The sequence below is a fragment of the Copadichromis virginalis genome, linkage group LG4 (assembly GCF_057382275.1).
Source record: "Copadichromis virginalis isolate Kocher_CV1m ecotype Utaka linkage group LG4, C_Virginalis_male_GT1.1, whole genome shotgun sequence".
Lineage (NCBI taxonomy): Eukaryota > Metazoa > Chordata > Actinopteri > Cichliformes > Cichlidae > Copadichromis > Copadichromis virginalis.
The window spans coordinates 24,536,414-24,560,649 of NC_140621.1; the positions used below are offsets into that span (position 1 = coordinate 24,536,414).

Genomic DNA, 24,236 nt, shown 5'->3' on the forward strand with positions numbered 1-24,236 from the left:
ACAATTACAGAGAATGGAGACTTATTGGAACTGGTAGAGGATACAGATGATTCATTAAATATTCCTTTTACAAAGACAGAACTACATCGAGTACTCTAGAAATCTAAATTATCAGCACCAGGAATAGATCAGGCATGCTATATCATGTTAAACCAACTCAGTGAGTCAGCTAAAGATCTTTTGTTAGAGTTGTATAACAGAGTTTGGGAGGGTGGAAAACTGCCACAAAGCTGGAAGGAGGCTGTGGTGGTGTCCACCCAGGAAATTTACAGGCCTATCGCTTTAACATCAAATGTCTGCAAAGTAATGGAACGAATGATAAATGAAAGATTAATATACTATACAGAAAGTAAAGGCTATATATCTAAACATCAAAGTGGGTTCCGAAGAGGGAGAAATGCAATGGATCCGGTATTGTGTTTGGAACATGAACTCAGCAGAAATAAATAAAGAGAATGTAGTTGCAGTGTTTTTTGACATAGAAAAGGCTTACAATATGATGTGGAGAGAAACTGGTGTAGCAGTAGTGGTCCCAGAGTTTATGGTGGAAATAGGGAAAAGGATTAATGATGGGCTTTGTTTGTTTGGGTTTTTTAGGGTTTTTTGAGTGATGTTCCAGACCACACTCCATACCAGTTGGTGGCGGTAATGCACCTTTCAGTTGTTTGCCAACCGCCAATATATATGTAGAAGAAGAAGACAGTCTTCCGCTTCCTGTCGGCGGTCTGTCCCTGCGGAGTTGGTATGTACATGAAGTTCAGATTTATCAAAACAAACCTTAAAACTAATCGCCACAGTCTAATCTTGGACATCTTTTTCAAAGTTGTTCACAAAATGTTAGAAAAAATAAAACGACAGCAACGTATAAACTGTGTTTACTGCGTGCTAACCTCGGGATGCTTATGCTGCTAATGTTTAGCTACGTTTTAAGTTCATTAGACTGAAGGCACATTGCGTTAGCTGTATAACATAAGTGTGCGGATGGGACATTTTAATAAGAACAACAATAATAAATAAAAAAAACAATCTGTTAAGAAAAACAACCCTTTAATGGCTCTCACTGAGCAATATTTTACCCAGAAAGTTAAAGCAGCATCGTTATTGATTGTAAGGTGATAATCAGTATGAAAATTATCTTCAGACAACGATTACATTATTTTAATTAAAAACAAATAAATAAATATTAAAAAGCCTTCTGTCCGGTCGCGCACCTTTGTGTTTCTGTAACATAAATCACAAGCCGATATTTTCCCTATGACATCACCGATCAGCTCCACCGACTTTCGGGTTTCCCTGCATGGTGCTGTTCACCCAGTCAGTCTAACGTGGGCAGCTATATGCTCAGTGCTCATTCTCCATTTTTAGACAATGACCAGCTCAATGTGTTTTAAACATACCAGGATATTTTAAATATTCCCGAAAGCTTTCTTTGATGTGAGATCGATCATCACTGCAGCTACACCATACAATTACACATACACGTATCTGCACTCAGATTGGATGTCAGCCCATGTTACGCTGTCATTGTGACAGTAAACCCGGTTAACCTGTGACACAACTACACCTGGAATGCTTTCCAAAAGTACCTCCTGTATCCTAGTCCTAATCTCTTTTCCTAAACTCTTACAAGGAAAAGTGGATAGGAGAATTTCTCAGGACTTAGGAAAAGAGAACAGCCTTACACTTGTCTCTCCTTAACGATGTGACTCAGGATGTCCGCCGTGTTGAAGATGGACTACAAAGCGGCACACTGCGTTCCAACCCTGTTGTTTTATGGGGTGATTTAAATGAGAAAAGCCTGTGAAAAAATATCCCTTATTACAAAGGCTGGCATTTTAAAGATGGAAGAACGTTTAGGGTAGAGCTGGGCGATAGAACGATAACGATATGTATCGCGATATAACTTTTACTGATAGAGAAATTAAGCTATCGCGATAGACCTCGCCGCTCTTGTCCTCAAAAAAAAAAAAAAAAAGGTCAGCCAATCCAAATTAAGTAGCGCAGAGCCGAACCAATCACAGCCGCAGCGTCACGTCGCGTGACTTGTTAGGTACAGCACAAGTGCCAAGCCGCACGTGTGTTTGTTTGGGAAGCAGCCAGCGGGTAATGGAGCCAGCGCGTAATGGAGGAAATGAGTGTGCCGACTAGAAAAATCAACCGAGCGTGACCGAAGAGAAAACAGATGATGGTTCCAATGCCGGAGAGATTGTCAAACGGAAGAGCCATAGAAGTTCCGTAGTGGGAAGGTATTTCGGCTATTTCAAGTCTGACAAAAATAGAGTAGCGTGCACTGTAAATTGTGCCGAAAGCAAGTCTGGAAATACAATAAACTGGTGCATGTGTCACACTGTGCGCCACGTTATTGTTTCGGTGAAATGAATTTCTACAATACTGTTACTGTTAATTCTACTCTCTGCAGTGTTTAAATGCTTACATATACACACAGTTACTGTCCCTCCACACATACGACTCGGTTCTGCTTCTATGCCCCAGCTTTGTTTACTTTTTCCCACCGAGGCGTCTAGACTTCTGATTGGCCAACATTTAGGCACGGTTAGGAATCTAGCGCCACCTGCTGCTTTGGCATGTTCATAGCAGCGTTTTCCTTCATTTCTGCCTTTATGTGTGGACGGGATTATTTTTTAAAACGAAAATGGAAAATCTCCGTTTTCAAAAATACCCGTGTACGTGTGGACGTAGCCTCAGTCTCTGACTGGAAGCGCTAATTCGTCATTCGGCTTTTGTCAGACTAAAGTAACTGTTAAAACTGTTTGAAAAGCTAAGCTATACAACAAGGAGAGATTGAGAATTTCCTTTTAGTTCTCAGTTTATTTGATATTGACAAAAGTTAGTCAGTTTTGTCTGTTCTTCTGTAAAACAAACTAAGATTTATTTTTAGAATTAATATTTTGTTTTTAAGTGGAATTGACAATTTAGTCTGTTTCGTTTGTCCTATTTTGAAACTTAAACGCTTTAGCGGCTGCCTTTTGTGTAGTTTGCAATATTTGCCTTTATTTATCTGAAAAAGTCTCATGTTCCTTAAATACATCTACCCTGTTGAACTTATTATGGGAAATAAATATTTAACATTTCACTACATATCGTACTGTGTATGACTGTGTACGTGACAAATAAAAAAAAAAAAATTGAATTTTAAATAAAAACAAGCTGCTGATTATTTCACATTTTACTTGTGAGCAACGGCACATTTAAATCTTACAAATATAGTTATTTGGCTTATATCATGATAGATATCGTTATCGCCTGAAATGAAAAAAACATATCGTGATATGAAAAAAATCTCATATCGCCCAGCTCTAGTTTAGGGTCAGATTTACTAATGTCTGCAGCAGCGCAGAGCCTTCTTTTGATGTTAAAAAGCTGCTGGATTTACTAAATGGCCTCAGTATAAGTTTGTCACCTGAAAGTTGGGAACAGAGGTATTTGTAGGAGTTTCACTTTCAGGAGAAGAATCTTTAAATGAGTCAAGCAAATGTAAATATGTTTCTTATGAAAACCAGTACAACCTTTTTATGGAATACTTTTATTTGTTTTCAGATTTTGTTTAGTGTCTTTCTGATGACTGAAGTGTTGCATTAAAAACAACCAGCACAGGAATCCAAATGTAAAGCTGAAATTGTGACAGCTTCAGTCCCTGCGTTCTGTTTGACCAACACCAGTTAATCTGAAACACCGGTCTCTGGTCTTGTTGTCCTCTTCAGCTCACACATTCCCAAACATGGCTGGGAGACGAGCTGCACTGAAGGCCATTGACTGGACGGCTTTCGCTGAGAGGGTGCCGCCCAACCAGAGGACCATGTTCAACAACCTGAAGACACGAAGTGATGCCATTGCTGCCAAGTGTGTATTCAGTCTTCAAACCCTGTTCCAGCATTTTACAAAGGCGCATTGCGCCCATAAAATAGCCTGATGTGAAGTCACCAGCATGCTCTTCTTTGCCACCCGTGTCATACATGTTTGGTATTATTTCTTAGTATTTAGTTAACTGTAATTAACTTTATTTAGACGACCTCTGCATCTGTTATTGGCATTGCATCATGAGTATGCCCAGAATACATCTGTGAAAGTGTGCAGATTTTGTCAATAGGAGCTCTTCTGTCATGTCTTGTCTGTTTACATGTCTTGTGATGACAGTAAGTTAGCTGTTGTGTGTTCACAGACTCACCTCTCTACCCGAGAAACCTCCTGCTATTGACTGGAGCTACTACAGATCTGTTGTGGCTAAAGCAGGCATGGTGGATGAGTTTGAAAAGAAGGTAAGCCTGCACTAAATGTACCGATTCAAAAGAAGTTGGCACCCACGCAACATACAAATAAACATAGAATGCAATGATTTGTAAATCTCATAAGCTCCTTTTTTTTATTCATAGTAAAACCTAGAAACGTGTTTGAAACATATCAAATATGAAAAATCTACCACTTTTAATAAAAGTCTGTTGATGGGTGAACCTCTGCCCACCTTTCCTTTTGAGATTCTGCCTATCTAAGCTGCTTTTTATATAACCAAGCATGCAACTGCCCTGTTGCCAATTAACCTAATTAGTTACAAAATGAGATGTTTTATTAGCAACGAATTGCAAATGAAATATGATTTGAATTCTGTTCTTTACATTTTACACAGTGTCCCAACATTTTTAGAATCAGTGTCGTAGTGCCTCTACGATAGCTTTAATGAAGAAATGTAAAATGTTAACGTCATATTAATATTACTGATATTTTCCAGTTACAGGCTTTTGGCAAAATAATCATGCTTTTTAATTTGCACTCATTTTTTCCAGCATTTTTTAAAGTTTAAACCAAAACAGCAGCCAGATTCACTTTAGTTACAGTTTTTCACAGGGGTTAGAAACATTTGAACCAGTGCTTAAAAATACTGGGAAAAAATTAGCAGCTGTGCTTTGTGTATTTTGCGTACTTGTGGCCTTTTTTCCAGTTACTTGAATGTATAAACCTTATATTTAATGTGTCCCACAGTTCAGTGCCCTGAAGGTCCCGGAGCCTGTAGACACTCAGACAGCAATTATAAATGCTCAGGAGGAGGAAGCGGTGAGTGCCTCTGTTTGGAGATGGTGGATGTAAGAATGTGTGTCCCATCCTGAACATAAAGCTGAGAAGGACAAAATCCAAAGTTTAATTTTGAAAAAATAAAAAAAGTCAAGCACAACATAAACACGGATAATGAACATGCACATGAATGAGTCTTTTGTAATGTTTACTTGTCTTCCAGAACAAAACAGCCACTGCCTACATTGAAGCATCCAAGGCTCGTATCGCTCAGTATGAAAAACAGGTGAGCCTTATACTTTTCATTTGTTATTTTTGGACAACTTAAGTGACATTTAACTTTTTCAACACCATCTTTCCTTAAGCTCAAACATCAGGCTATTTTCCGCTAGCATCTACTTGACTTGACTCGGTTTTGCATTAGGTGTTAGTACCTGGCAGCAGTTTGTCAGGAGCTGGAGCAGAAACACAGGAAGCGATGACGGGATTTTCACTTGCCTCAGGGGTCCAGAAAACGTTTGCACCTGTTAGATCAGGTTAAAGTATCATAGCCACACCCGAGACAACAGGTGACTGCTGGAAAAAGTGCACTGGGGCGCACAGCGTTAACATCACAGAATTAATTAGCAGAAAAGGCAGTTTGGAGCTCCACCTGTTTGAGGCGAAGGGCAGTCTTCAGATACTCTGTAATCATTATAGCATTTATCCAAGTTGCAATGGCAGCCTCCGCTCCCCCCTCAACACTTATACTCCCAGAAGTACAAGTATATGTATATATACACACGTATACATAATAATGTATACGTATATATACACGTATACATTATTATGTATACGTGTCTCCACCAACTCTGACAGCCACAGTTTAATTTCAGGCTGGCACACATTCAGAGACAGAGGAATATTAAATAAATTGGCAGTCCAGAACACAGTCACAGTCAGTGATAATAATGATAATAATAATGATGTATACTTTATTGATCCCCGTGGGGAAATTACTTGTTTTTTTTCTCTGCATTTGGCCCATTCACTCAGTGAAGCAGTGGGCAGCCACTGAGCAGGCGCCCGGAGAGCAGTGTGTAGGGACAGTACCTTGCTCAGGGGTACCTCAGAATAGCCGTTCAGTGGATTCGAACCCCCAACCTTCCGATCATGGGGCAACCACTTTACTCTGTATTTATCAGATTCAGGTGGATATTCAGTAGCACCCAGTGCTTCTGAATATTGGGTGTTCATGGAAAACTGGCAGCACATTTTATTCTGAAGGAGAAAAAAGTCGGCTGAGACATTTCCACTTAAGGCCTAGTAGGGTTTATTAAAGCCATGTTTTGTTTTGTTTTCTTTTTTCTGATCATCTTTTCTTCCTTTCCCAGCTGGAAAAATTCAAGAACATGATCCCATTTGACCAGATGACGATTGAAGACCTGAATGACACATTCCCAGAAACAAAGCTGGACAAAGAAAAGCATCCTTATTGGCCACACAAGCCCATTGCTGATCTGTAAATTCACCACACTATTTATATTCCATATGCTGAGGAAAGATCTGTCTATAAGTCTGTACATCAACTTCTCAAGAAATGAAAGCATCGTGTGTTTTATTTCTTTGTAATTTGGCGTAATTAAATCCTGAAATCGTGGCTCCTCTGTCTTGTTTTTTTGTGGTCATCAAATAGCGTCAAAGTTCATCAGTGTTCACAGACCCATTATAAACAACCTCTCAGATCCCTCGCAGGCAAACAACTGTTATTTTATTACAGGATTTCTTCCCAGGCGTCATGAACTCAACTTGATACCTTTAACTGTTTTCTTTCTAAATTTGGTATGAAATATCGCCCGGCTCTCACTGAAAACTCGACCCTTGTGGATACACAGTTTTTAAGCACACACTCGGCCAAGTCACACTCAGCAGAAAGGAGAGTACAGTTTCCCTCTTTCGTGGGGTCGGTGCTGCCTTTGGGGAACCCGCAATGCCTCGTCTTTGTCAGTTTTCCTCATCAGAAAGGCAGACGCAGCTCTTCCTTATTGTATATTTACTTCTGTGTGTCGTTAGGTAATCCCTCGATGTATGAATACATGCTATACACTGTTACGTTAGACAGTCAAGCAATCCATCAGTTTGTGGACAGCTATGTCTGCAGAACAAATGATCATCCAACCCTTTTATTACGCAGTGTCAGTCTTGTTCAGGCTTTGTTATGACTACAGTATAAATCCGCATTTCACCACAGATGGAAATACGAGCAGTCTCTCTGGGACTGGAGAGAGACTTTAAACATAAAGCCCGCTTTCTGTGCTCTCACTGCACTATTATTATGGCTTTGGTTTGTGGCTTAATGCTGTATGTAACTCGGCCCATCACTGCAGGCTTAATGGTGATAAGTACGGGAATGTACCCCAACCTCGACGACACCGACGAAAGCTGCTGCATTAAGAGGAACCTGCAGGGGGCGACATTGGGCTGAAAAAGCATAATGAAGCGAGTCGAGCCTTCTGTGTTCAGCAATGAAACATAGAGTAAAAACATTGCTCTACCAGCGTTTTTGCCTGTTTAAGCCTAATTTACTATGAAATGAGAACATTTTCTCAATCATGACCAACTTTTGGCAAACCTCTACAAGCAATTCTAGTACATTTATAAAGCACCTTTTACAGACAAAGTAACAAGGTGCTTGACACCTAAAAGAATACACAAAAGGAAAACATATATTAAAGAACACACATGAAACTTCCCAAATGCCAAAAAAGAATGCCTTAAGTGTAAAATGAGTACAAGGCACCAGCAGTAACCTACGCTTCAAAGACGTAACAAACATCTTGGAAGAGTAGGTCAGTAAAAGTTCGGAGAGGGTCTGTGGTGTCTTAACCATTCAAAGCTTTGAGAGTTAAAACAAGAACTCCAAAGCTAAGAGGAGGCAGAGTGAAGATACTCCAAAATATGAGAGATATGAAATCCCTAGCTGTATTTTAGACAGACTGAACCTGATTTAAAGATGATTTTTCAAGACATTTAAGTAGACAGTTGCAAATATTTCAGCGGAAAAAGATAAGAGCATGAACAATTTCTCCAATTCCACCTTGGAAACATTTCATCTTACCTCAGCAGTGTCCCTGAGATGAAAAGATCAAGTCAGCTTCCTGACATAAAAGCCTTAAAGGCAGGTAACTGTCCAAGATAACCCCCAGTGTTACACAAAATTTTAATCTACAGAAGATCTCGCAGATCTGAGGTATTGTTTGATCTTTGGGATTAAATATCTGAGCTACTGTTTAGTCAGAAATGTAATTGTTGAAAATGAGCTTTTAACCAACACTTGATGGCAGTCTAATATGTCTTTAGATCTGCAAGTTTAGAAATCTGGTTAGGTGGGAAAGAGCAGAACAGCTGGATGCTATCTGCATACAAGTGATTTTAAAATTTGCAACTACTTGTATAAGAGGTAAGTAGTATGGGTCCCTAAAGAGTGTGATCCTTTACAGTACAGTGAACATCAGCAGTTCTTGTAATTAACTTAAAGAGTAATGCAGTAATATAAGACTCACAAAATTGCATGCAGATAGATTGCACAATAAAAGGAGATTCATGAGGATTTTAATTTTAAACACAAAGCAACACAAAATGGTAAGCAGACTGCATTTATGCTTCTAGTCTAGCTCGACCACTCAAAGCTCTCAGAGCCACAATCACCCACTTTGACATGTTGACTTGAGGTGCTGGAAATCAAACCAAACTTCTAATATATGGAAACCTCGGTCTGTCTTCTCCTGAATATTGAATAAATATGTTAAAACGATTCAATTTAAAGATAAAATGAAGAGTAAGATTAACATTTCGGCCTTGCTGTAGTTACAGACAAAAACTAGAAATGGAAATCTTCAGCCCGCTTCACATTTTTAGCAGAGTGGGCTCCCGTGGCCTCATCCATCCACTCTGATTTCTCCCAGTAAGACATTCCACAGTGGAGCGGTGATAATCCTCACAAAATCTACACAGCATGTCACACTACAGAGCGCTTGTCTCTTTAGTCTGCGACTGGGCAAACTCGACGTGACGGTGTTGCCACCTTTGCATACAGCCTCAACACAGTTTTCTGGAATAGATACCAAAGAGTGAGACTGAAAAAGAGAAGGAAACAGTCTGAAAAAAAGTCAGTGGGGATAAATTGTTGGCAAAAACAAAGCAGGGGGAAAATAAAAACATGCTTTTTTTCTTTCTTTCTCTTGATAAATGAGACCACAAACATATGTGTTTCATCCCCTCTCGGTCTGTAACTGTGTTCTTATTTTTCTGTTCTGCTGTGCAACACAACAGGTTCCCCGACTGTGATTAATGGTCAGTGGGAGTCACCTGTGCTAAGCTACTATGCGAAACAGCTACACACATATGCAAGTGTGAGTGCATGACCCCTTGTAGTTATACTTTCCCTTGCCTCAGCCATTCTTTTCCCAGCTGACCATTCAGCTGTTGCCAACACTTGTCTGCTTATTAACTGTTGCCACGGCTCAGGACTCGGCGCACTGTTTTACAGCCAGTAATGATTTTAATGAAATCCCTCTGCTCTCCTGTGGCATGTAACCTGGAATACAGAGTATAAGATGTTTCAACACCAATGTGTATTAAAAAACTGAGCCAAGATGACTTGGAGGGCATAATCTTGGTGTGAAAGAAAATATCTTAAACATCCAAAGTGCTATTCACAAGTCTTAAGTCACCCCTCCATTCTTTATGTTGTAAATGTGAAAATACGAGCAGCCATGTATTGTTATTCGCTTTCTTGTAATTTCTCAGTTTGAAAAATGAAGTCATTGTGAATCTGATGCTTCAGTTTTTTTTCCTATTTCTTAAGAAAATCATTTTCAGATATAGTTCATCGACTGCAGATAGTTCTTAGGCCTGACACTTTTACAGTTTCTTCAATTTTTGGGTGGAGTCACTTTTTGGGGGGGCAAAAATAAAAAACAAACAAACAAAAATGATCATTAGTTGTAGATTAAGTTTGAAAATTAGGGAAGAATTTATTGTTTTGCAACAGGCTGTTAGCAACAAAGTCATTTAAAATGCAATTTTCCTAAGTTGCCTTTTGTATGTAGACACAACACTGGTTGGACTTTTGAGTGTGGTGCCTTTTTATTCTTAAACACTTCATGGAGCAACGTTAAGTGGCTTCAAATAGTCAGGTACAAGGACTGGCTTGAAAATGAGTGAAAAAGGATTTAATCACCAATGAAAAACTACAAGCCTGAAGAACTGTTATAACTCAAGCACACTTTAAAATATTACAATAAAGTGTGGCTCCTTGAAAACAAAAAAGAAAAGAAGGGGTGGCTACGCAATTTTGTGAGAAATCTTGGATCCAAGGACTCTGGCATGGTTATTGGGATTGTTTAACACGAATGGAGCAGTGGAGCATTAGTCAATGAGGGTGGAAACATGTTTATTTGTTACCTCGCTAAATGTGACTTTTGCCACATTCATTTCTTGGTTTGTTCAGTGTTGTTGACATATTACTTTGAATTGTGTTAGCCTTAGAAACTGTCTCGCTGTCCGGACAAACAGTAATGTTTGTATATTAAACACAGGGAGGATGCACCTAGATCCTCTTTAGTGCCGTTGTCCCCCATTCAGAATCGATCCATCATTCTGTCCTCAGAGCAAACAGCTCACATCCGCTCCTGTGTGGAAATCTAAGTGTTCACTTCCTACCTATCCTTCACACAACCTATTATAGCCCTCATTTGGACATCCATCAAATGTCACATGTTAAATTACGCAATCTATCACGCTCTGCACTTGCACCGCCATGGGCTGATGATCTTTGTCATGCCACAATGCCCTAAAATGTGTGTTTCCTTTGGAGGCTAGAGGGCATGGCCCCGTCTACTCCAGAATTTAATGGCTGAATTTAGGCAGGAGCCATTTTTTTCTCCACCTATCCAAAGGCCACAGCCCCGGTCAGAGGTCAAAGTGGGTTGGCCCAGTTACCAAGGAGGAGTCAACCAACAGGGCAAAGCAACTGGTGCTCACTGGGCTGTGCAAACAGGAGATCTTCCTCTCTGACCGATGCATCTGACAGGCTGAGAGCAATGGGGCCTGAGCAGGTCACATTATCACAATTAGAAAAGAAGCAAGTGCTGATGAATGACAGGTTGTATAGAGCACACAACAACACGCTCATTCAAAGGCAAGATTGAGTCAGGGTAGGTGTAGCGACAGGATGGGCTTTTGTCATTCAGGTCTGTGAATATTTCTATAATGTTCCAGTTACAATGTATCGCATCATTGAATGAAAGAAAGCAGGACCGTGTTCTTATTAACTTGATGCAAAATATGCTCCTTCTATCCAGTTCAAAGTGAAGCTTCATATCTATAAATCCAAAGCTTGTGTTGTTTTGTGTTTGCAAGAAAATATCAGTTCAAGGAGTTTCATCAACTTTCTAGGGGCTGCAAATCATTCACGGCACGGTGACATCATGAGAAAGTTGTACCCCTGTTGACAAGTCCTGCTGTTGCCATGGGGCTGCTGGAAATGGCACTGTGGATCCCAGTAAATGAAGGTCGCTGGGGGAGGGGATGTGACGGCAAGCAAATAAAAGTGCCATTTGCTGCATGTTTGCTTGACGTCCTCCGAGCCAAATTCTGTTCCCTTATTGGGCCGCCGAGCATTGTGGGGGGAACTCAGAGTTGCTCCTTGCAGCGGGACCCCCCACTCTGGAGGACACTGGCATGTTTGCCGAGGGAACGGGGCACCTCGACGCTGCCTCTGGGATCCATGTGAGCTGACAGCAGCCGCACAGTCACTCATTGAGAAAGAGGACGGTTTAGGACAAAAGGCTGTCTTGTAGGAGCAGACTGCAGCACTAAATCACCATTCACACAAACAGAAATAATTAGTCATAATACAGACATCAGCCAAGAGGGAGTCATCTACATGATAAAACATAGCAGTCTGGCGTTTTTCTATCACGTGCATGAACTCTATTTTCATCAGCAGACTTTGGCCAATGCTACTCTGTATTTTTGTCTGGATGTGATCCCAAAACTTGTCTGCCAACTAGAAGATGGAGCGAAACCTTGTCTTGACAGGCTACCATCAGCCAAAACGAACCTACGGTGATCTCCAAACCATCTGATGAAGACAGCGTTTGGTTTGCTTAATGCATACTACACATTTAGTACGTTGGAACACGTTATTTCCCAGTCTTCTTTGATACCTGATACTGAGACATGCAGGGCCATGCTCTGACCCTGCAGTTGCATTTTGCTATAGACACCCAACACCCTAGTCTTTAATCCTGCCATGCAGCCTTGTTGGGGGAGGTGACTGCAAGGAATTTTATGACTGGGAAACTCATGACCCACTGGGGATTAATAATCATGCAGGGAGGGGCCTTAACAGCTTGTTGAACCACTTTTTCTAAGGTTTCATCTCTGTATGTCTTGAAGTGGGATTGCAATCATGCACAACAATGCAGAGTGCAGCAAAACTGAGCAATTTATTCTATTCATCAATATAAGCAAACAGGTTAGACCAGGAGTGAGAACTCGTTTATAATTTGCCACATACAGCCCGGTTTCATCTGAAGTGCGCGGGAACAGTAAGGCTATTGCCCAACAAGCTATTAAAAAACCTGCTTCCCTTAGTTTAAGCGCTAACATGTAAAATGTGTTTAACTACACATACAGTCCCTGGGATATCTTTAAAAAGATGAAGCAGGTGTTTAGCAATATGTCTCAGTTTTTCCACATTATGAAGAAATGCTGCAGTAGCAGACTGCAGTGTGGCTCTCTGGGCTTACACTGTGGGAAAAATGGGCTTTATTTACTAAAAAAGCAAAATAAATTATCAGTAAATTCACAGATTTTTTTTTACTGTGTAACAAATAAACATTCTACATTTTTCAAATTAGTGGGCCAGATTAGTTCATTTGGTGGGCAGGTTCTGGACCGCAGGCCGTATGTTTATCAAAAAGGACCCCTAAAGTAGAACCTTTGTGCCACTGTGACCACTGCAAGAACAGTGAGTACAAATGCAGTTTAGACTAAATACATGAAAGCACTTACATAAATGTGCTTTACACAACATTCACCCACTCATACTATCACTTTTTTCTACATTTATGTGCTTTCTATCTAACATTCACACTTATGTGAATGAGTCAGTGAAAAAGGGGCAACTCAGACTTTAGTATATTGCCCAAGGATACTTTGGTATGCAGACTGGAGTGCCAGGGATCAAACCACCAACCTCTGGTTAGTTGATGATCTGCTTTACCTCTACGGCACATATAAAGGAACGGTCTAAACAAGTCAGAAACTGAACTGTGAGATTTCAGAAAGATGCGAGACATCACAAATGAAGCAGTAAGACACAACTATGTAAAACACAAACTATCAGCTATCCTTGAAAACAGCCACACACGCATTTCTTGATTTATGTAACCTTGCACTGAAGAGATGAATTCTCAGGCACAACAGAGGTCAGCTTGTGCAGCGTCCACAAGGAAACCAGAGCTCTGGGCACAGATTAAATATTGTAAGATACGATGAAAAGGAGATTGATGAACAGCACAAGGTAAATTTTCCAACATGATAAATATCCCACTTAAATAATCACAGAAGAAGAAATTTTCAAAGAAGATAAAAAGTGACTGACAATTGGGGCAGCTGGGGCAGGAGGTAGGGCTGGTCATATAATAACCAGAAGGTGGTTTTATCCCTGGCGTCTCTAGTTTGCATGCTGAAGCATCCTTGGGCAACATACTAAACACCGAGCTGCCCCTGACATTTCCATCTAAGTGTGAGTGTGTGTGTGAATGTTAGGCAAAATGGTTAGGCACAGAAAAAAAAGTTTTTGTAAAAATGTGTGTGTGAAAGGGTGAATGAACCTTGTAAGAAGAATGAAATAGAAAACCACTATAGAAATGCAGTATATTTACTATGGAGCAGCATTTTAAAGTAGTTAGTAGAGAAGGAAAACCCATCCAGCAAAGGCCAGCTGTCAAAAAACAAGGCGGTCGAAACAAATGTACAATTTTAGAAAATTGTACACAGCTGAACTGTAATTTTGTATAATAAACATACATCTACAATCCATAAACTGAAGTCAGTTTCATCAAATAAAATGAACACTAAACAATATAAAAGGCATAATAATATTCCACATGACAAATAGACAGGAAAAAGGGCAAATTTTAAATGGATTTAAAATCGGATAAACTATGTTCACCGTGTACATGTGACTGCATTACAGAAGTGTCACGGCAGATTTGTGTCAGCTTGGAGGCGTTGGGACTGCAGCTGCAGAGTAAGTTGTGGCTCAGTGTGGGTGGCAGCTATCTGGCCACTGGGGCGGTGTGTTTATGTGTGCTGGGGTTAGAGCCACGTGCACAGTGGAGGCATACACACTAACGCACTAGCATACACACACGCACACATGCATGCAAACAGAAAAACCACAGAGACTCTATTGATTCCGGCTAATCAAGGCGGCGGTGTGTTGGGGGTTGCCGCGCATGCATGTGTGTGTGAAGTCAACACATTCCCCACATTCCAGCACTTCCCAAAGAGGCACCGAAATATTAACCACTACACGAAACTCAGAAACTCGGCCTCATCCTACTGCAGGGGTTCTCCTGCTCTTTAACTTGACTGCCCTTCCTTCTGACTTTGCACCCTGGCTGTAGTTTCAACAGCAGTTTTTTCCCTTCTTTTTAAAAAAATTCCACCCACAAGATGACCATGCAGTGACTTCTGGCTGAATCACGCAGACAGCACAATGGCTCCACATATTTATGTCTGGTTGAGACTGATCCTTCTCAACTGGTAATACAACAAAATCTGACCTCGCCCAAGAAGGTTTAACCGATTGCATGTGTGCAATGCATTAATTGAATGCACGCCCTCATGACACGAGAGCCTCTGAAGAACTGCTCACCAGCTGGCTACACTGACTGGAAAATATACACGATGGTCATCATAATTGTATTTATATTGTTGATAGCTTCTTTTCTTTTTCTTTTTTCTTTTTTTGCAAAGCTGCTTCACTAATGTATAATCAAACACTTTTTGATTTAAGCCATCCCGTGGAACTTTGCACCCTGGCCTGATATTGGTTAATCTGTGATTTTTTTCCCCTTTAATTAATTGTTTAACTTTTAAAGGATAAGAAACAATGCGTACTAGAAAGAAAGAAAGAAAGAAAGAAAGAAAGAAAGAAAGAATATATTCCAAATTATACAAACTCTGAAAATATCCTCATAACACACAGGATGTGTACAGCTTGCCTGATATAGATACTTATATGAAATTTATATGAAAGGGTACACAGCACAGCAGTCATGTAGAGATATAAGTGTGCGTAGGAAACACCTGAACACTCTGTGTTTGTTACCTGAAATGAAAATGCCGTTTGGCCCGGGAAAAAGGAGAGAGGGTTCTTTTGAGAACCAGTGAAGGACCCAGCAGTCAAATAATACCCACTTACCCTCCTCTTCCTCCTGCTCCTCTAACTCCATGGCTCCTGGTCTTAAAGCCAGAGCAAAAAAATGTTCACAGTAAGGAATCATTACCATAGAAACTCTGTTTGCATTTCCCAGTGAGCAATTCCAGGACCTCTGGCTTTTTAGCTGGAATCCAGACATTCATTTCAATGGGCAGTGCTGTCTGGAAAAGCTATTGTCCATGTGGGGCACCTTACTGAAAGACATTCTAGGTGCATTTCCGTTTAAAGTGAAAAGTCAGACAAAAGGAGCCTTGGCCATGAACTGGATGTCATCTCAACAGGCTTGGCTCACAGGCTGCATCAGCTGGTGCTGCACAGCTACAAGTTCCAATATTCCGATTCTTTGTGTTTTATTTAGAGGTGATGAAAATGAAAGGCTTTCATTTAAATGTGGTGCCTGAGCAGAGTTGTGCACGTCATTCAAAATTAGCGTGGTTGGAGAGCGCGACTTTATGCTGCGTGCCCCGTCACAGGGTTGTATTCAGGTTTGTCTTCAGTCGTCTCTCCCATACTAGACTGCTGCGCTGGAACAAAGGGGCCTTTCACATCGACCTTGACACACAGCCACCCCATCACCACAGGAACCAGTGCAGAGGAATCCACCCCAACTCTCTGATATCAATCTCTCTGTACCCCTGGCAGAGAGTCTCAGCTCAAAGCTGAGGTGAAGAAGCTAATGCACATCGTATGACTGCGTTTTCATTCCAATGGAGAATCAGGTGAAAATGAAACTCTTTAACAGCTTTGTGAATATTGTTTGAGCTACTTTGACCCACCAGGTTTCTTTAAAATTGCAGCATTTAGGCTTAGAGCACTATTGTGTCCCTAAATTAGGTTCATTATGGCCAAAATGATTGAATATTATCAATGAGTATTATTTTCTAATAATTTGGTTTATAACATTTTTTTAAAGATTAGATATTGATACACTTCTTAAATAAAAGAGGTCTTTACTTTTTTGTTTTCTCAAATGTTGCTTTGCTTTTCATTCCTTTGTGTTTTGTATTTGTACCTACAGGCCACCATAGTTTTATCTAAAATATAAAATTAGAAATAAAAGCTCAAGTTAGTCAAAGTCAAAGCAGTTAAATAATTATCTTCCGATTACTAATACTTTTGTCTAAAATCTGCCACCACACACACACACACACACACACACACACACGTATACATGAAGAGTATGCAAACATCACACATGTAAGCATGCACATGGGAATAAAAGTTTTTATTCTTCTCAGTGACAAAAAAACAAAACAAAAAAAACTTTTTGGTTTCTTTTTTTTTTTTAAACAATTGTACAACCTGAAAAAAAATAACTCAGGTTTTAAACTGCAATACGTTTTTAAACAAAATAAGAGTCTTTCATTTTATACATCTGTCATAGGAAATAAATTCAGAACTGTACATCACGTTTTTTTTGTTTTTGTTTTGATTTTGAACAAAGCACACAGAGCTTCAAAATGTACAATATTCATTCACATTTTATACACATAAAAACCAAATGGGGTCTGCTACATTTAAAAGTTTGCGATTCCTCGTGCGTGAGAAAGGCGGTCTGAACACATTCCACGTTGCATCACCGGCGTTCGGCTAGCACGCTGCTTGGCAACATCCAGCAGCTCCAGCCATTGTCTCCAAAGAGTCACGGCGCAGCAGGAGAGGAGAGGGGCTCTGGGCCACTGGGCCAGTCTCCTCAGTTACTGAGGGCTTGTTCCATCTCCAAATGTGGGCAGATGACCTGCTCAGTTAGTGTCCACGTGACAGGGGTTGGTGCCCTGCTGCTGTGCCTCATGATACAACCGCAGGAAGTCTTTGTAGCGTGGTGCGCAGCCCATCCAGGCTTCCCCAAACCTCACGGCCCCAGTGAACAAAAACTCCCCCTCACCGGACCTCACCCCACACTGAAGGGGCATTTTGATACGGCCAGTCCAGCTCCGTACTCTGACACCCCCAGATACAAAGACCTGGGTTTTCTGTCTGTAAAGGCGACTGATCTCCACAGTGACAGATGAGTGCTCCTCCTCCTGATCCACCTTCCTAATGCTGCCTCGTGCCACTGGAAAAACCAAGCAGGAAGATGGGATTTAGAGACTGGTAACAGCAATATTTCAAACTGTGTGTTTGTATTGGACATCGACGCCAACCATGCAGCAGCAGGAAGCAGGAAGCCTATAATTCTTCAAAACAGCACTTACCAAAGTCACTTGTGCAGACAGCTAGAAGCACTTCAGTGTCACTGCAGGGCTGACAGGACGCTATGTGGAAATAAAGAAAGAGGGTGGATGAGTTCAGAGAAAAATGGTGTGCAAATAAAATTAAAAAATGCATGTGGCGTGATAAAAATCGTGTTAACAGGCCCACAGACTTCCAGTAAACACACATCTGTGGCTGTGTTTGAGTAAGTGTTCCTCACATACAGACAATTAGGGTCACAGTCATTTCCATCCTGACAAATGAATATTTATTTAGAAATGAGAGACCAGGATTCAGCTGAGCTCAGAGTTATACACCAGACAGAGGCACGCTGCTGATAGTAAGCACAACTCAAAAAGCTAAGAGTGTGTGTGTGTGTGTGTGTGTGTGTGTGTGTGTGTGTGTGTGTGTGTGTGTGTGTGTGTGTGTGTGTGTGTGTGTGTGTATGCATGTCTAATGCTCCTGGGAGCTGTTCAGTCAGCTTCCCTTGCCAAAACAGGAACCCCTTGACACCCCATGACAAACAAGGACCAGATGACGGGTATAAGAACAGCAAAACTAGTAGAGGTTACATCTGACCTGAGCTCTCACAGCACTCCAGCAGGCCTACTTAGACTGCAACTATAACATCAAGGGGGGCCCACATTCAGAAGAAGCAAACAGAGGATAGATTTTGCCGGTTTCGTGCACATCTTGCATTACACAGGCACAGGGCAATTAAAGTGCAGGTAATTTAGTTTCCAAAAAGAAAATGTGAATTAAATACAATAGCCCACATCAATTATTTAAAAGTCTGCTCCAGGCACCATTTCACCTTTGATTGGGGTCTGCATAGCAGCAACTCAGCCTGCCCCCTCGTCCAGACTGTTTTATAGCAGTAGAAAGGGCCCTTAATGAGAGCAGTCAACTCCGTGATTAGTTGACTCAGGTGGTCCTGTGGCTGTCCTAACCAGAATGCCTTTATTAACCCCTAGACCTGCTTTGGTTTTCCTTAGTAGTACTCTGAAGCAGGTGGGGGTAGGAGGAGGAGTGGGAGCAAAAAGAGGACTGTCTAGTCAGCAGTGGGTTGAGGGTGAGGAAGGAGCAGTCGTCTGACCACAAAATAAGTGGAAGAATGTTTAAAAAATGTTAACTCAGGTGGGCCCGGTGCACTGGAAAGCACCCTAATTTGCACAACCAGTCATAAAACTGAGCATAAATATTAATTTGGTGTGTGCAATACATCTAATAAGACTTCTTGCCAAAGCGGTGATGTTCACCCTTGGTCATATTTAGGAGCGCAGCTTAACCTTATTTTTAGCTTTTAGCTGGATTGTCTGATGATGGGTGTACAGAGGTGAGGGATCTTTGAGGTCAGCTAGTGTAGCAACACAAGGCACTGCGACATCACTAAAGAGGGCTCAAGGGTCAAACAGCCACAAGCTTGGATGGCTTAGTAGCAGCTGGAGAGCCAAGACTTCAGAGAGGCCAACCTCACCCAGAGCAGAGGTTGGTTTTTTTTTTTATGTTTTTCTCCAAGGAAGTCAAACATGAAATAGAACCGCAGGAATGGGCTGAGAACCGAGTCAGCATCTCTTTCTGGCCCTCTGCACATGCAGCGCCACTCTGATCAGAACCACTTCACAGGAGCACAGAGGGATGAGGGATGGGAGGAGTGGCAAAGGAGGGAGTGGAGGGGCACATTAGAGTGTCCCTGAAACATCTGGGACCAGATGCATTCCACTGTAATGGAGCACAACTTGCTAATACCGCTCAGCAGAGACGAAACCCACTTCAAACAACTAGGAAGGGGGGGGGGGGGGGGGGGGGGAACGAAAAGGAAAAATACGAGAATGATAAATAGGCAAGAAAGAAAATTAAGAAGTAGGAAATAGTGAGACTGAGGACAGGAAAAGGGAGAATAAGTCAAGCGAGCTGAAAGGGAGGTTAAGGGAGTGACAGCAAGGGAAATACAAGCCTATATGGTCCTAGAAGTTCCTCCCAACATCTGGTTGGAGATACATTCCAATTTGATGGTGAGCAACTCAATCCCAGCACAGTAGGTCAGAGAGAAGAGGAAAGGAAGAAACATGAAAAAGAAGGAGGAGCAGCAGCAATCAATCTGTGACTCCAGGCTTCAGATGACACGAGACCAATGTCTTTGTGAATCATCCCAGTGCTATCACAGGCCACATTACAGCAGCAGATTATACTACAGAGCTGAGCCGAGCGAGCTAATGCGGTCAAAACAACTCCTACTCTACGTTTAACCCTCTCTCTGTCTGTTTCTGTCTGCTGTGCCAGATAATGACGCAGGATGTGAATATGTGAACCAAGAGAGCCGTAAAAACAGATGTGGGCCTGATACTGCTCATATTTTGCTTTAGGTGGAAGAGAAGGGAAAAAAAACATAGCTGCACAGCTTGAAAATGTGCAGGTTTGGCAGGTACGCAGCGTGAAAATACACGGCTGTTTTTCCATTGGAGGCCCTCTGTTTGACTGTGCCCCTCCACACACAAGCCAGGCAAAAAAGAAGAAAAAAGAAAACAATAGAAGCTTACAGTGCAACGTTCAAGTCAAATCCAGTCAGAATGTTTGTAAAATGAGCTGAGAGGTGAACGTTTTATCCCGAAAAACTAAAGTTTAAAAGCCGATTTTGACCTTTTAATCCTCACGGTGAAAATATGAGTTTGACAAGAACCCCCACCCCCCAAAAAAATCCTTAATGTAAACACAATGCTACTAGAAAAAAAAAGTCTTTGGATGTAGTATTTGCAGTGTGCTGGAGCAAATGTTAAGTTTCCTACTATTAGAGTCCAACCTAATAAAAGTTTCCACCAGTAGATGGCTGCATTTAGTGCTCGGTGTGCACCACAGGGGCAGAGCACAAAGGCACTCAGTTCTAGAGGGAATCTAAAGTAAGGCCTTTATAGGAGCTACACAGATCAAAGAAGCAGCAGTTTTCAGGGGTATCACTAAAGATGTCAAAGATGCATCTTACCAACGAGCAAGTGCGGCCCCGCCTTGTGCCTGTCGCTGACCAGCTCGTACTGGAACGCCGTAATCCGCCGACTGATGTCCATGTGGGGGACAGCCTCAATAAAGAGGGCCCCTTCCTGAATGCCGAAGCAGTGCACCTTGCCCTGAGCCTGGTCCTGCTCAGGCAGCAGTAACCTCAGCTTGCCGTTGCGGTCCAGGTAGATGTTGGTGCCGCTGGACTCGGCGGAGGGTTTAATGCAGACAGAGAGCCGAGCGGCGGCGGGAGAGACCATGTTGGGTCGGAGGTTGACGATGATGGCCCCTGTGGGATAAAGCCATTCCAGAGAGCCTTGGGAGCAACGTAGGTACACCTGCTCCACATCCCTGGTGTGGCCTTCATGGGTCAGACCGCTGGATAAAGAAAAGAAAAAGGCACAACATATGAAACAAGCTGCAATAAAAGTGGCATTTCTCTGGAAAGCTTTAATTTTTTTCAACCCCCCTTTACCCAAATAAAGAATAAAGAGACTTATTCACTAATCTAAAAATGATTTTGGGGGCATTTATAGCCTGAATTAACTGACCAAGTTGAAGACCTCTGGCAGACCCAAAGGACATTAAACCACATTCCTCCTGAAGCATTATTAAGGCCGTGCGCAAGACTGGCTGCATGACCAGTCACGAGCCGGAGCAGCCAAAATGACCTCAGCTCCCAACACACACTCCCCGTACCGCATTGTTCCGCCCAGCGCTTTGGCAAAACGCATCACTGGCAAGCTGCCTTTGGGAAGGGTTTGGAGGCAGAAATGGATGAATGGAGGGACACAGGGGCTTCTGGGCAGACAACAGCAGCAACAGTAGCTGGGACTGCAGCATGCAAGTGCAAATGCAGGTCACGCACCGAACCTCCCCTTGCTTTCAAGCAACCAAAGAGACTGGAAGAGACTTGTCCGGGCAGCACTTCGGCCTCTGGCGCCAGCATGACCAAATGACTCCCTCCAGAACTTAATGCCTGGTCGGGATTTGAAAACTCCGGCTCTGTCAGTCATTCTGTGGCAAAGCCTGAGGCAGGAAGCCATCAGCAGTCTACCAGCATACACATGCCAAGCTAGCGGTTTGACTCCGGAGGAGAAACGCCCAGTTTCCTGAAAATGAGATGCTGAAATTCAAAATTTGCCATAGATCTCAAAAGGAACCCGCAGCACATGCTGAGCATATGCCTCTGCAGCCCCATAACCAGGCTCTCCTCAGCATGCCTCTAATTAAGTCCTTTCTAACTTCATCACTTCTGCAGGCAATTAAAGGAGATTAGTCAAGAGTCTGCCTAATGAACAACAGATTATTGGTGGAAAGCTCAAAAGTATGGGCAGCCCCTCCTGACTGCAGGATGATGAAAAAACAAAACAAAACACTTATTTAAGGCGCAGTTCTGAACTGCAAAACAGATTTCAGCAGATGTTTGATGGGAGGTGAAACTTTCCAGTGAATGCTTCATTTCCTGACGTTTATCAATCATACATCTCTGTGTGGCTACCTTTAATACTTTGAGCCTATGAGTGTGTGCATATGTCCCACACACACACACACACACTTTCTTTAGGGGAAGGGAGGGGGGAATAAAACATAAGTAAAAAAGATAAATAAATAAAATAAAAAGGCGATTTGTGTGTGGGATGTCATAAATATGTTATTTTCGTATTCCAACGTCCTCCCATCATGTTATTAAAATCTTTGGTTGAACCATCGTGTCATTCATACGTCCAAAACAACCCCAAACACACGTGTCTCTGACATTACTACATTTTTCACACACAAAAAATTACGGTAGTTTCTTAACTTATATCACAAACTACACAAATCTTTTGTTTCCTACAGCCACCATAGGGGCTAGCTTTGTTTTAATTTATCGTCTAACCCTGCCGCCTGCTTCCCACATCACCGCGGCGACTTAAGTTTCAGTCACAGTCATTTCAGGTCGCCACCAGCAGCTTTCATGTTTGCTCACATCCTCGCTTTTTCTTATTTAGCAGTTTAGTTTGACGTTCAAAATACATTCAGTTAAAAGGGGGGGGGAGTCTGTAGACCTCACCTGCCCTTCCAGCTGCACTGGTCGCTTGAGTATTGGCAGAAAGAAATCCTAAAGAGAAGGAAAAGCGGCAGCAAGGAGGCCAGCATCGGGGTGAGCATGTTTATCTCGCCTCACTTAGCCTCCTCTTGAGTGAAACTACGATAAAGTCCACCGCCGTCTCTCCAGCTGCATAGCGTTTCCATGTGCCACGGTCCGCTCCGTGCGCTCCCCGGGGTTTCTTCTTTTATTCTCGAAAAGTTCAGGGGATTAAAAGCGCTTTCCCCATCAAACACACACACTCATTCAGCAGCTCCGCGCAGCGCTGACAGCCCTCCGTTAAATGTGGAGTGAGTTCAGCTCCGAGTCTGCCTCAGCAGCCCTGATTGCGCTCTACGTCACACCCGAGCGCTCTGTGTATGCTGCGTTCAGGGGCCTCATCTCAGACTCCGATTTTAGAAGTTCGAAATTTTGCGGGTTTGTGTCCTTCCAAATATTAAAGTTGGTTGAATTTTAGAACGTTATCTGTTGTAAATGCGCCATAATTAATGATATATGGTATATCAAATGATTGATCTTCAGCTGGCATAGCTGAAGAGGGGTTATTTGTGACAGAAGCATAGCAGCAAGAGTGGAGAGGAGACCTGCTGTCATGTGTGGTTTGGAGACGGTGGCACTTACAAGAAGTCAGGAGGCCAAGTTGGATGTGGATCTGGGATAGTTTGGACATGGTCATAGGAGGTTCGTGGATGTAGTGAAGGAGGATATGCAGAGGATTGTTATGAGAGAGGAGAATGCTAAGAAAGGGCGAGATGGGGGCAGACGATTTGTTGTGGTGACCCCTCAAGGAAGCAGCTGAAAAAAATAGCTATGCCACATTTAGATTAATAGAAGTTAATTACATCACCAGGAGATTTTTTTTAACAGGTTGGGTTGTAGTCAGTTGTCTAAACACAGATCATTTTCTCCGAGGGGAGACAATCCTATTCTGTGACTGAAAACACCAGAATGTTTTAAAGAATAAGTATATGGCTAATATCGAATTCTTGATATGATTGCTGATTGGAGTTAAGGTAACTTGCTTAAAACTGGTTAATATAATCATGTCAAACAATCCCCAATATCCCTGTTATTTTCTGTGACTGTTTTCTGGTTAGTTGCTCGACTCATGTAAAAGTTCCGACAGCACTTGAAAGTTGCATAAAACTTGTGTAGAAACCACAGCAGCTCCGCAGTTGCAACACTTTGACATTCGTTGAATATTTCAACAGAATAAACTTTATTTATTTTTGTAAGAAATCAGTCTATAAGAGGTCTTTTATATCCCTCATATAAAGTGTTTTATAGTTCTGTGGGTGTCTGTCTCTATGAACAGAAATACTATTGTTTCCCGATGCTGGAGCCGCAAAGATCCCTGTCAAATAATGAGATCTTAGTGCAATGAGGGTAAAGAGGTAAGGAAGTAAAGTGGCAGGTATTCCTGGCAGTGTCCTT

The 24,236-nt window shown here is 41.9% G+C and overlaps 2 protein-coding genes across 2 annotated transcripts; one reads left to right on the forward strand and one right to left on the reverse strand.

Annotated features, from left to right (window-relative positions):
• Nucleotides 1-655: 655 nt before the first annotated feature.
• Nucleotides 656-6,664, forward strand: atp5pd (ATP synthase peripheral stalk subunit d). The gene is made up of 6 exons (XM_085454381.1): nt 656-742; nt 3,723-3,861; nt 4,181-4,277; nt 4,996-5,067; nt 5,249-5,311; nt 6,399-6,664. Exons 2-6 carry the CDS (start codon nt 3,740-3,742, stop codon nt 6,528-6,530), a joined length of 486 nt encoding a protein of 161 aa, XP_085310507.1. The 5' UTR covers nt 656-742; nt 3,723-3,739; the 3' UTR covers nt 6,531-6,664.
• A 10,070-nt stretch (nt 6,665-16,734) lies between these two features.
• Nucleotides 16,735-23,117, reverse strand: metrnla (meteorin like, glial cell differentiation regulator a). The gene is made up of 4 exons (XM_085454382.1): nt 22,767-23,117; nt 20,700-21,088; nt 17,722-17,781; nt 16,735-17,582 (listed from the first exon to the last, which is right to left on the reverse strand). Exons 1-4 carry the CDS (start codon nt 22,862-22,864, stop codon nt 17,269-17,271), a joined length of 861 nt encoding a protein of 286 aa, XP_085310508.1. The 5' UTR covers nt 22,865-23,117; the 3' UTR covers nt 16,735-17,268.
• Nucleotides 23,118-24,236: the final 1,119 nt, after the last annotated feature.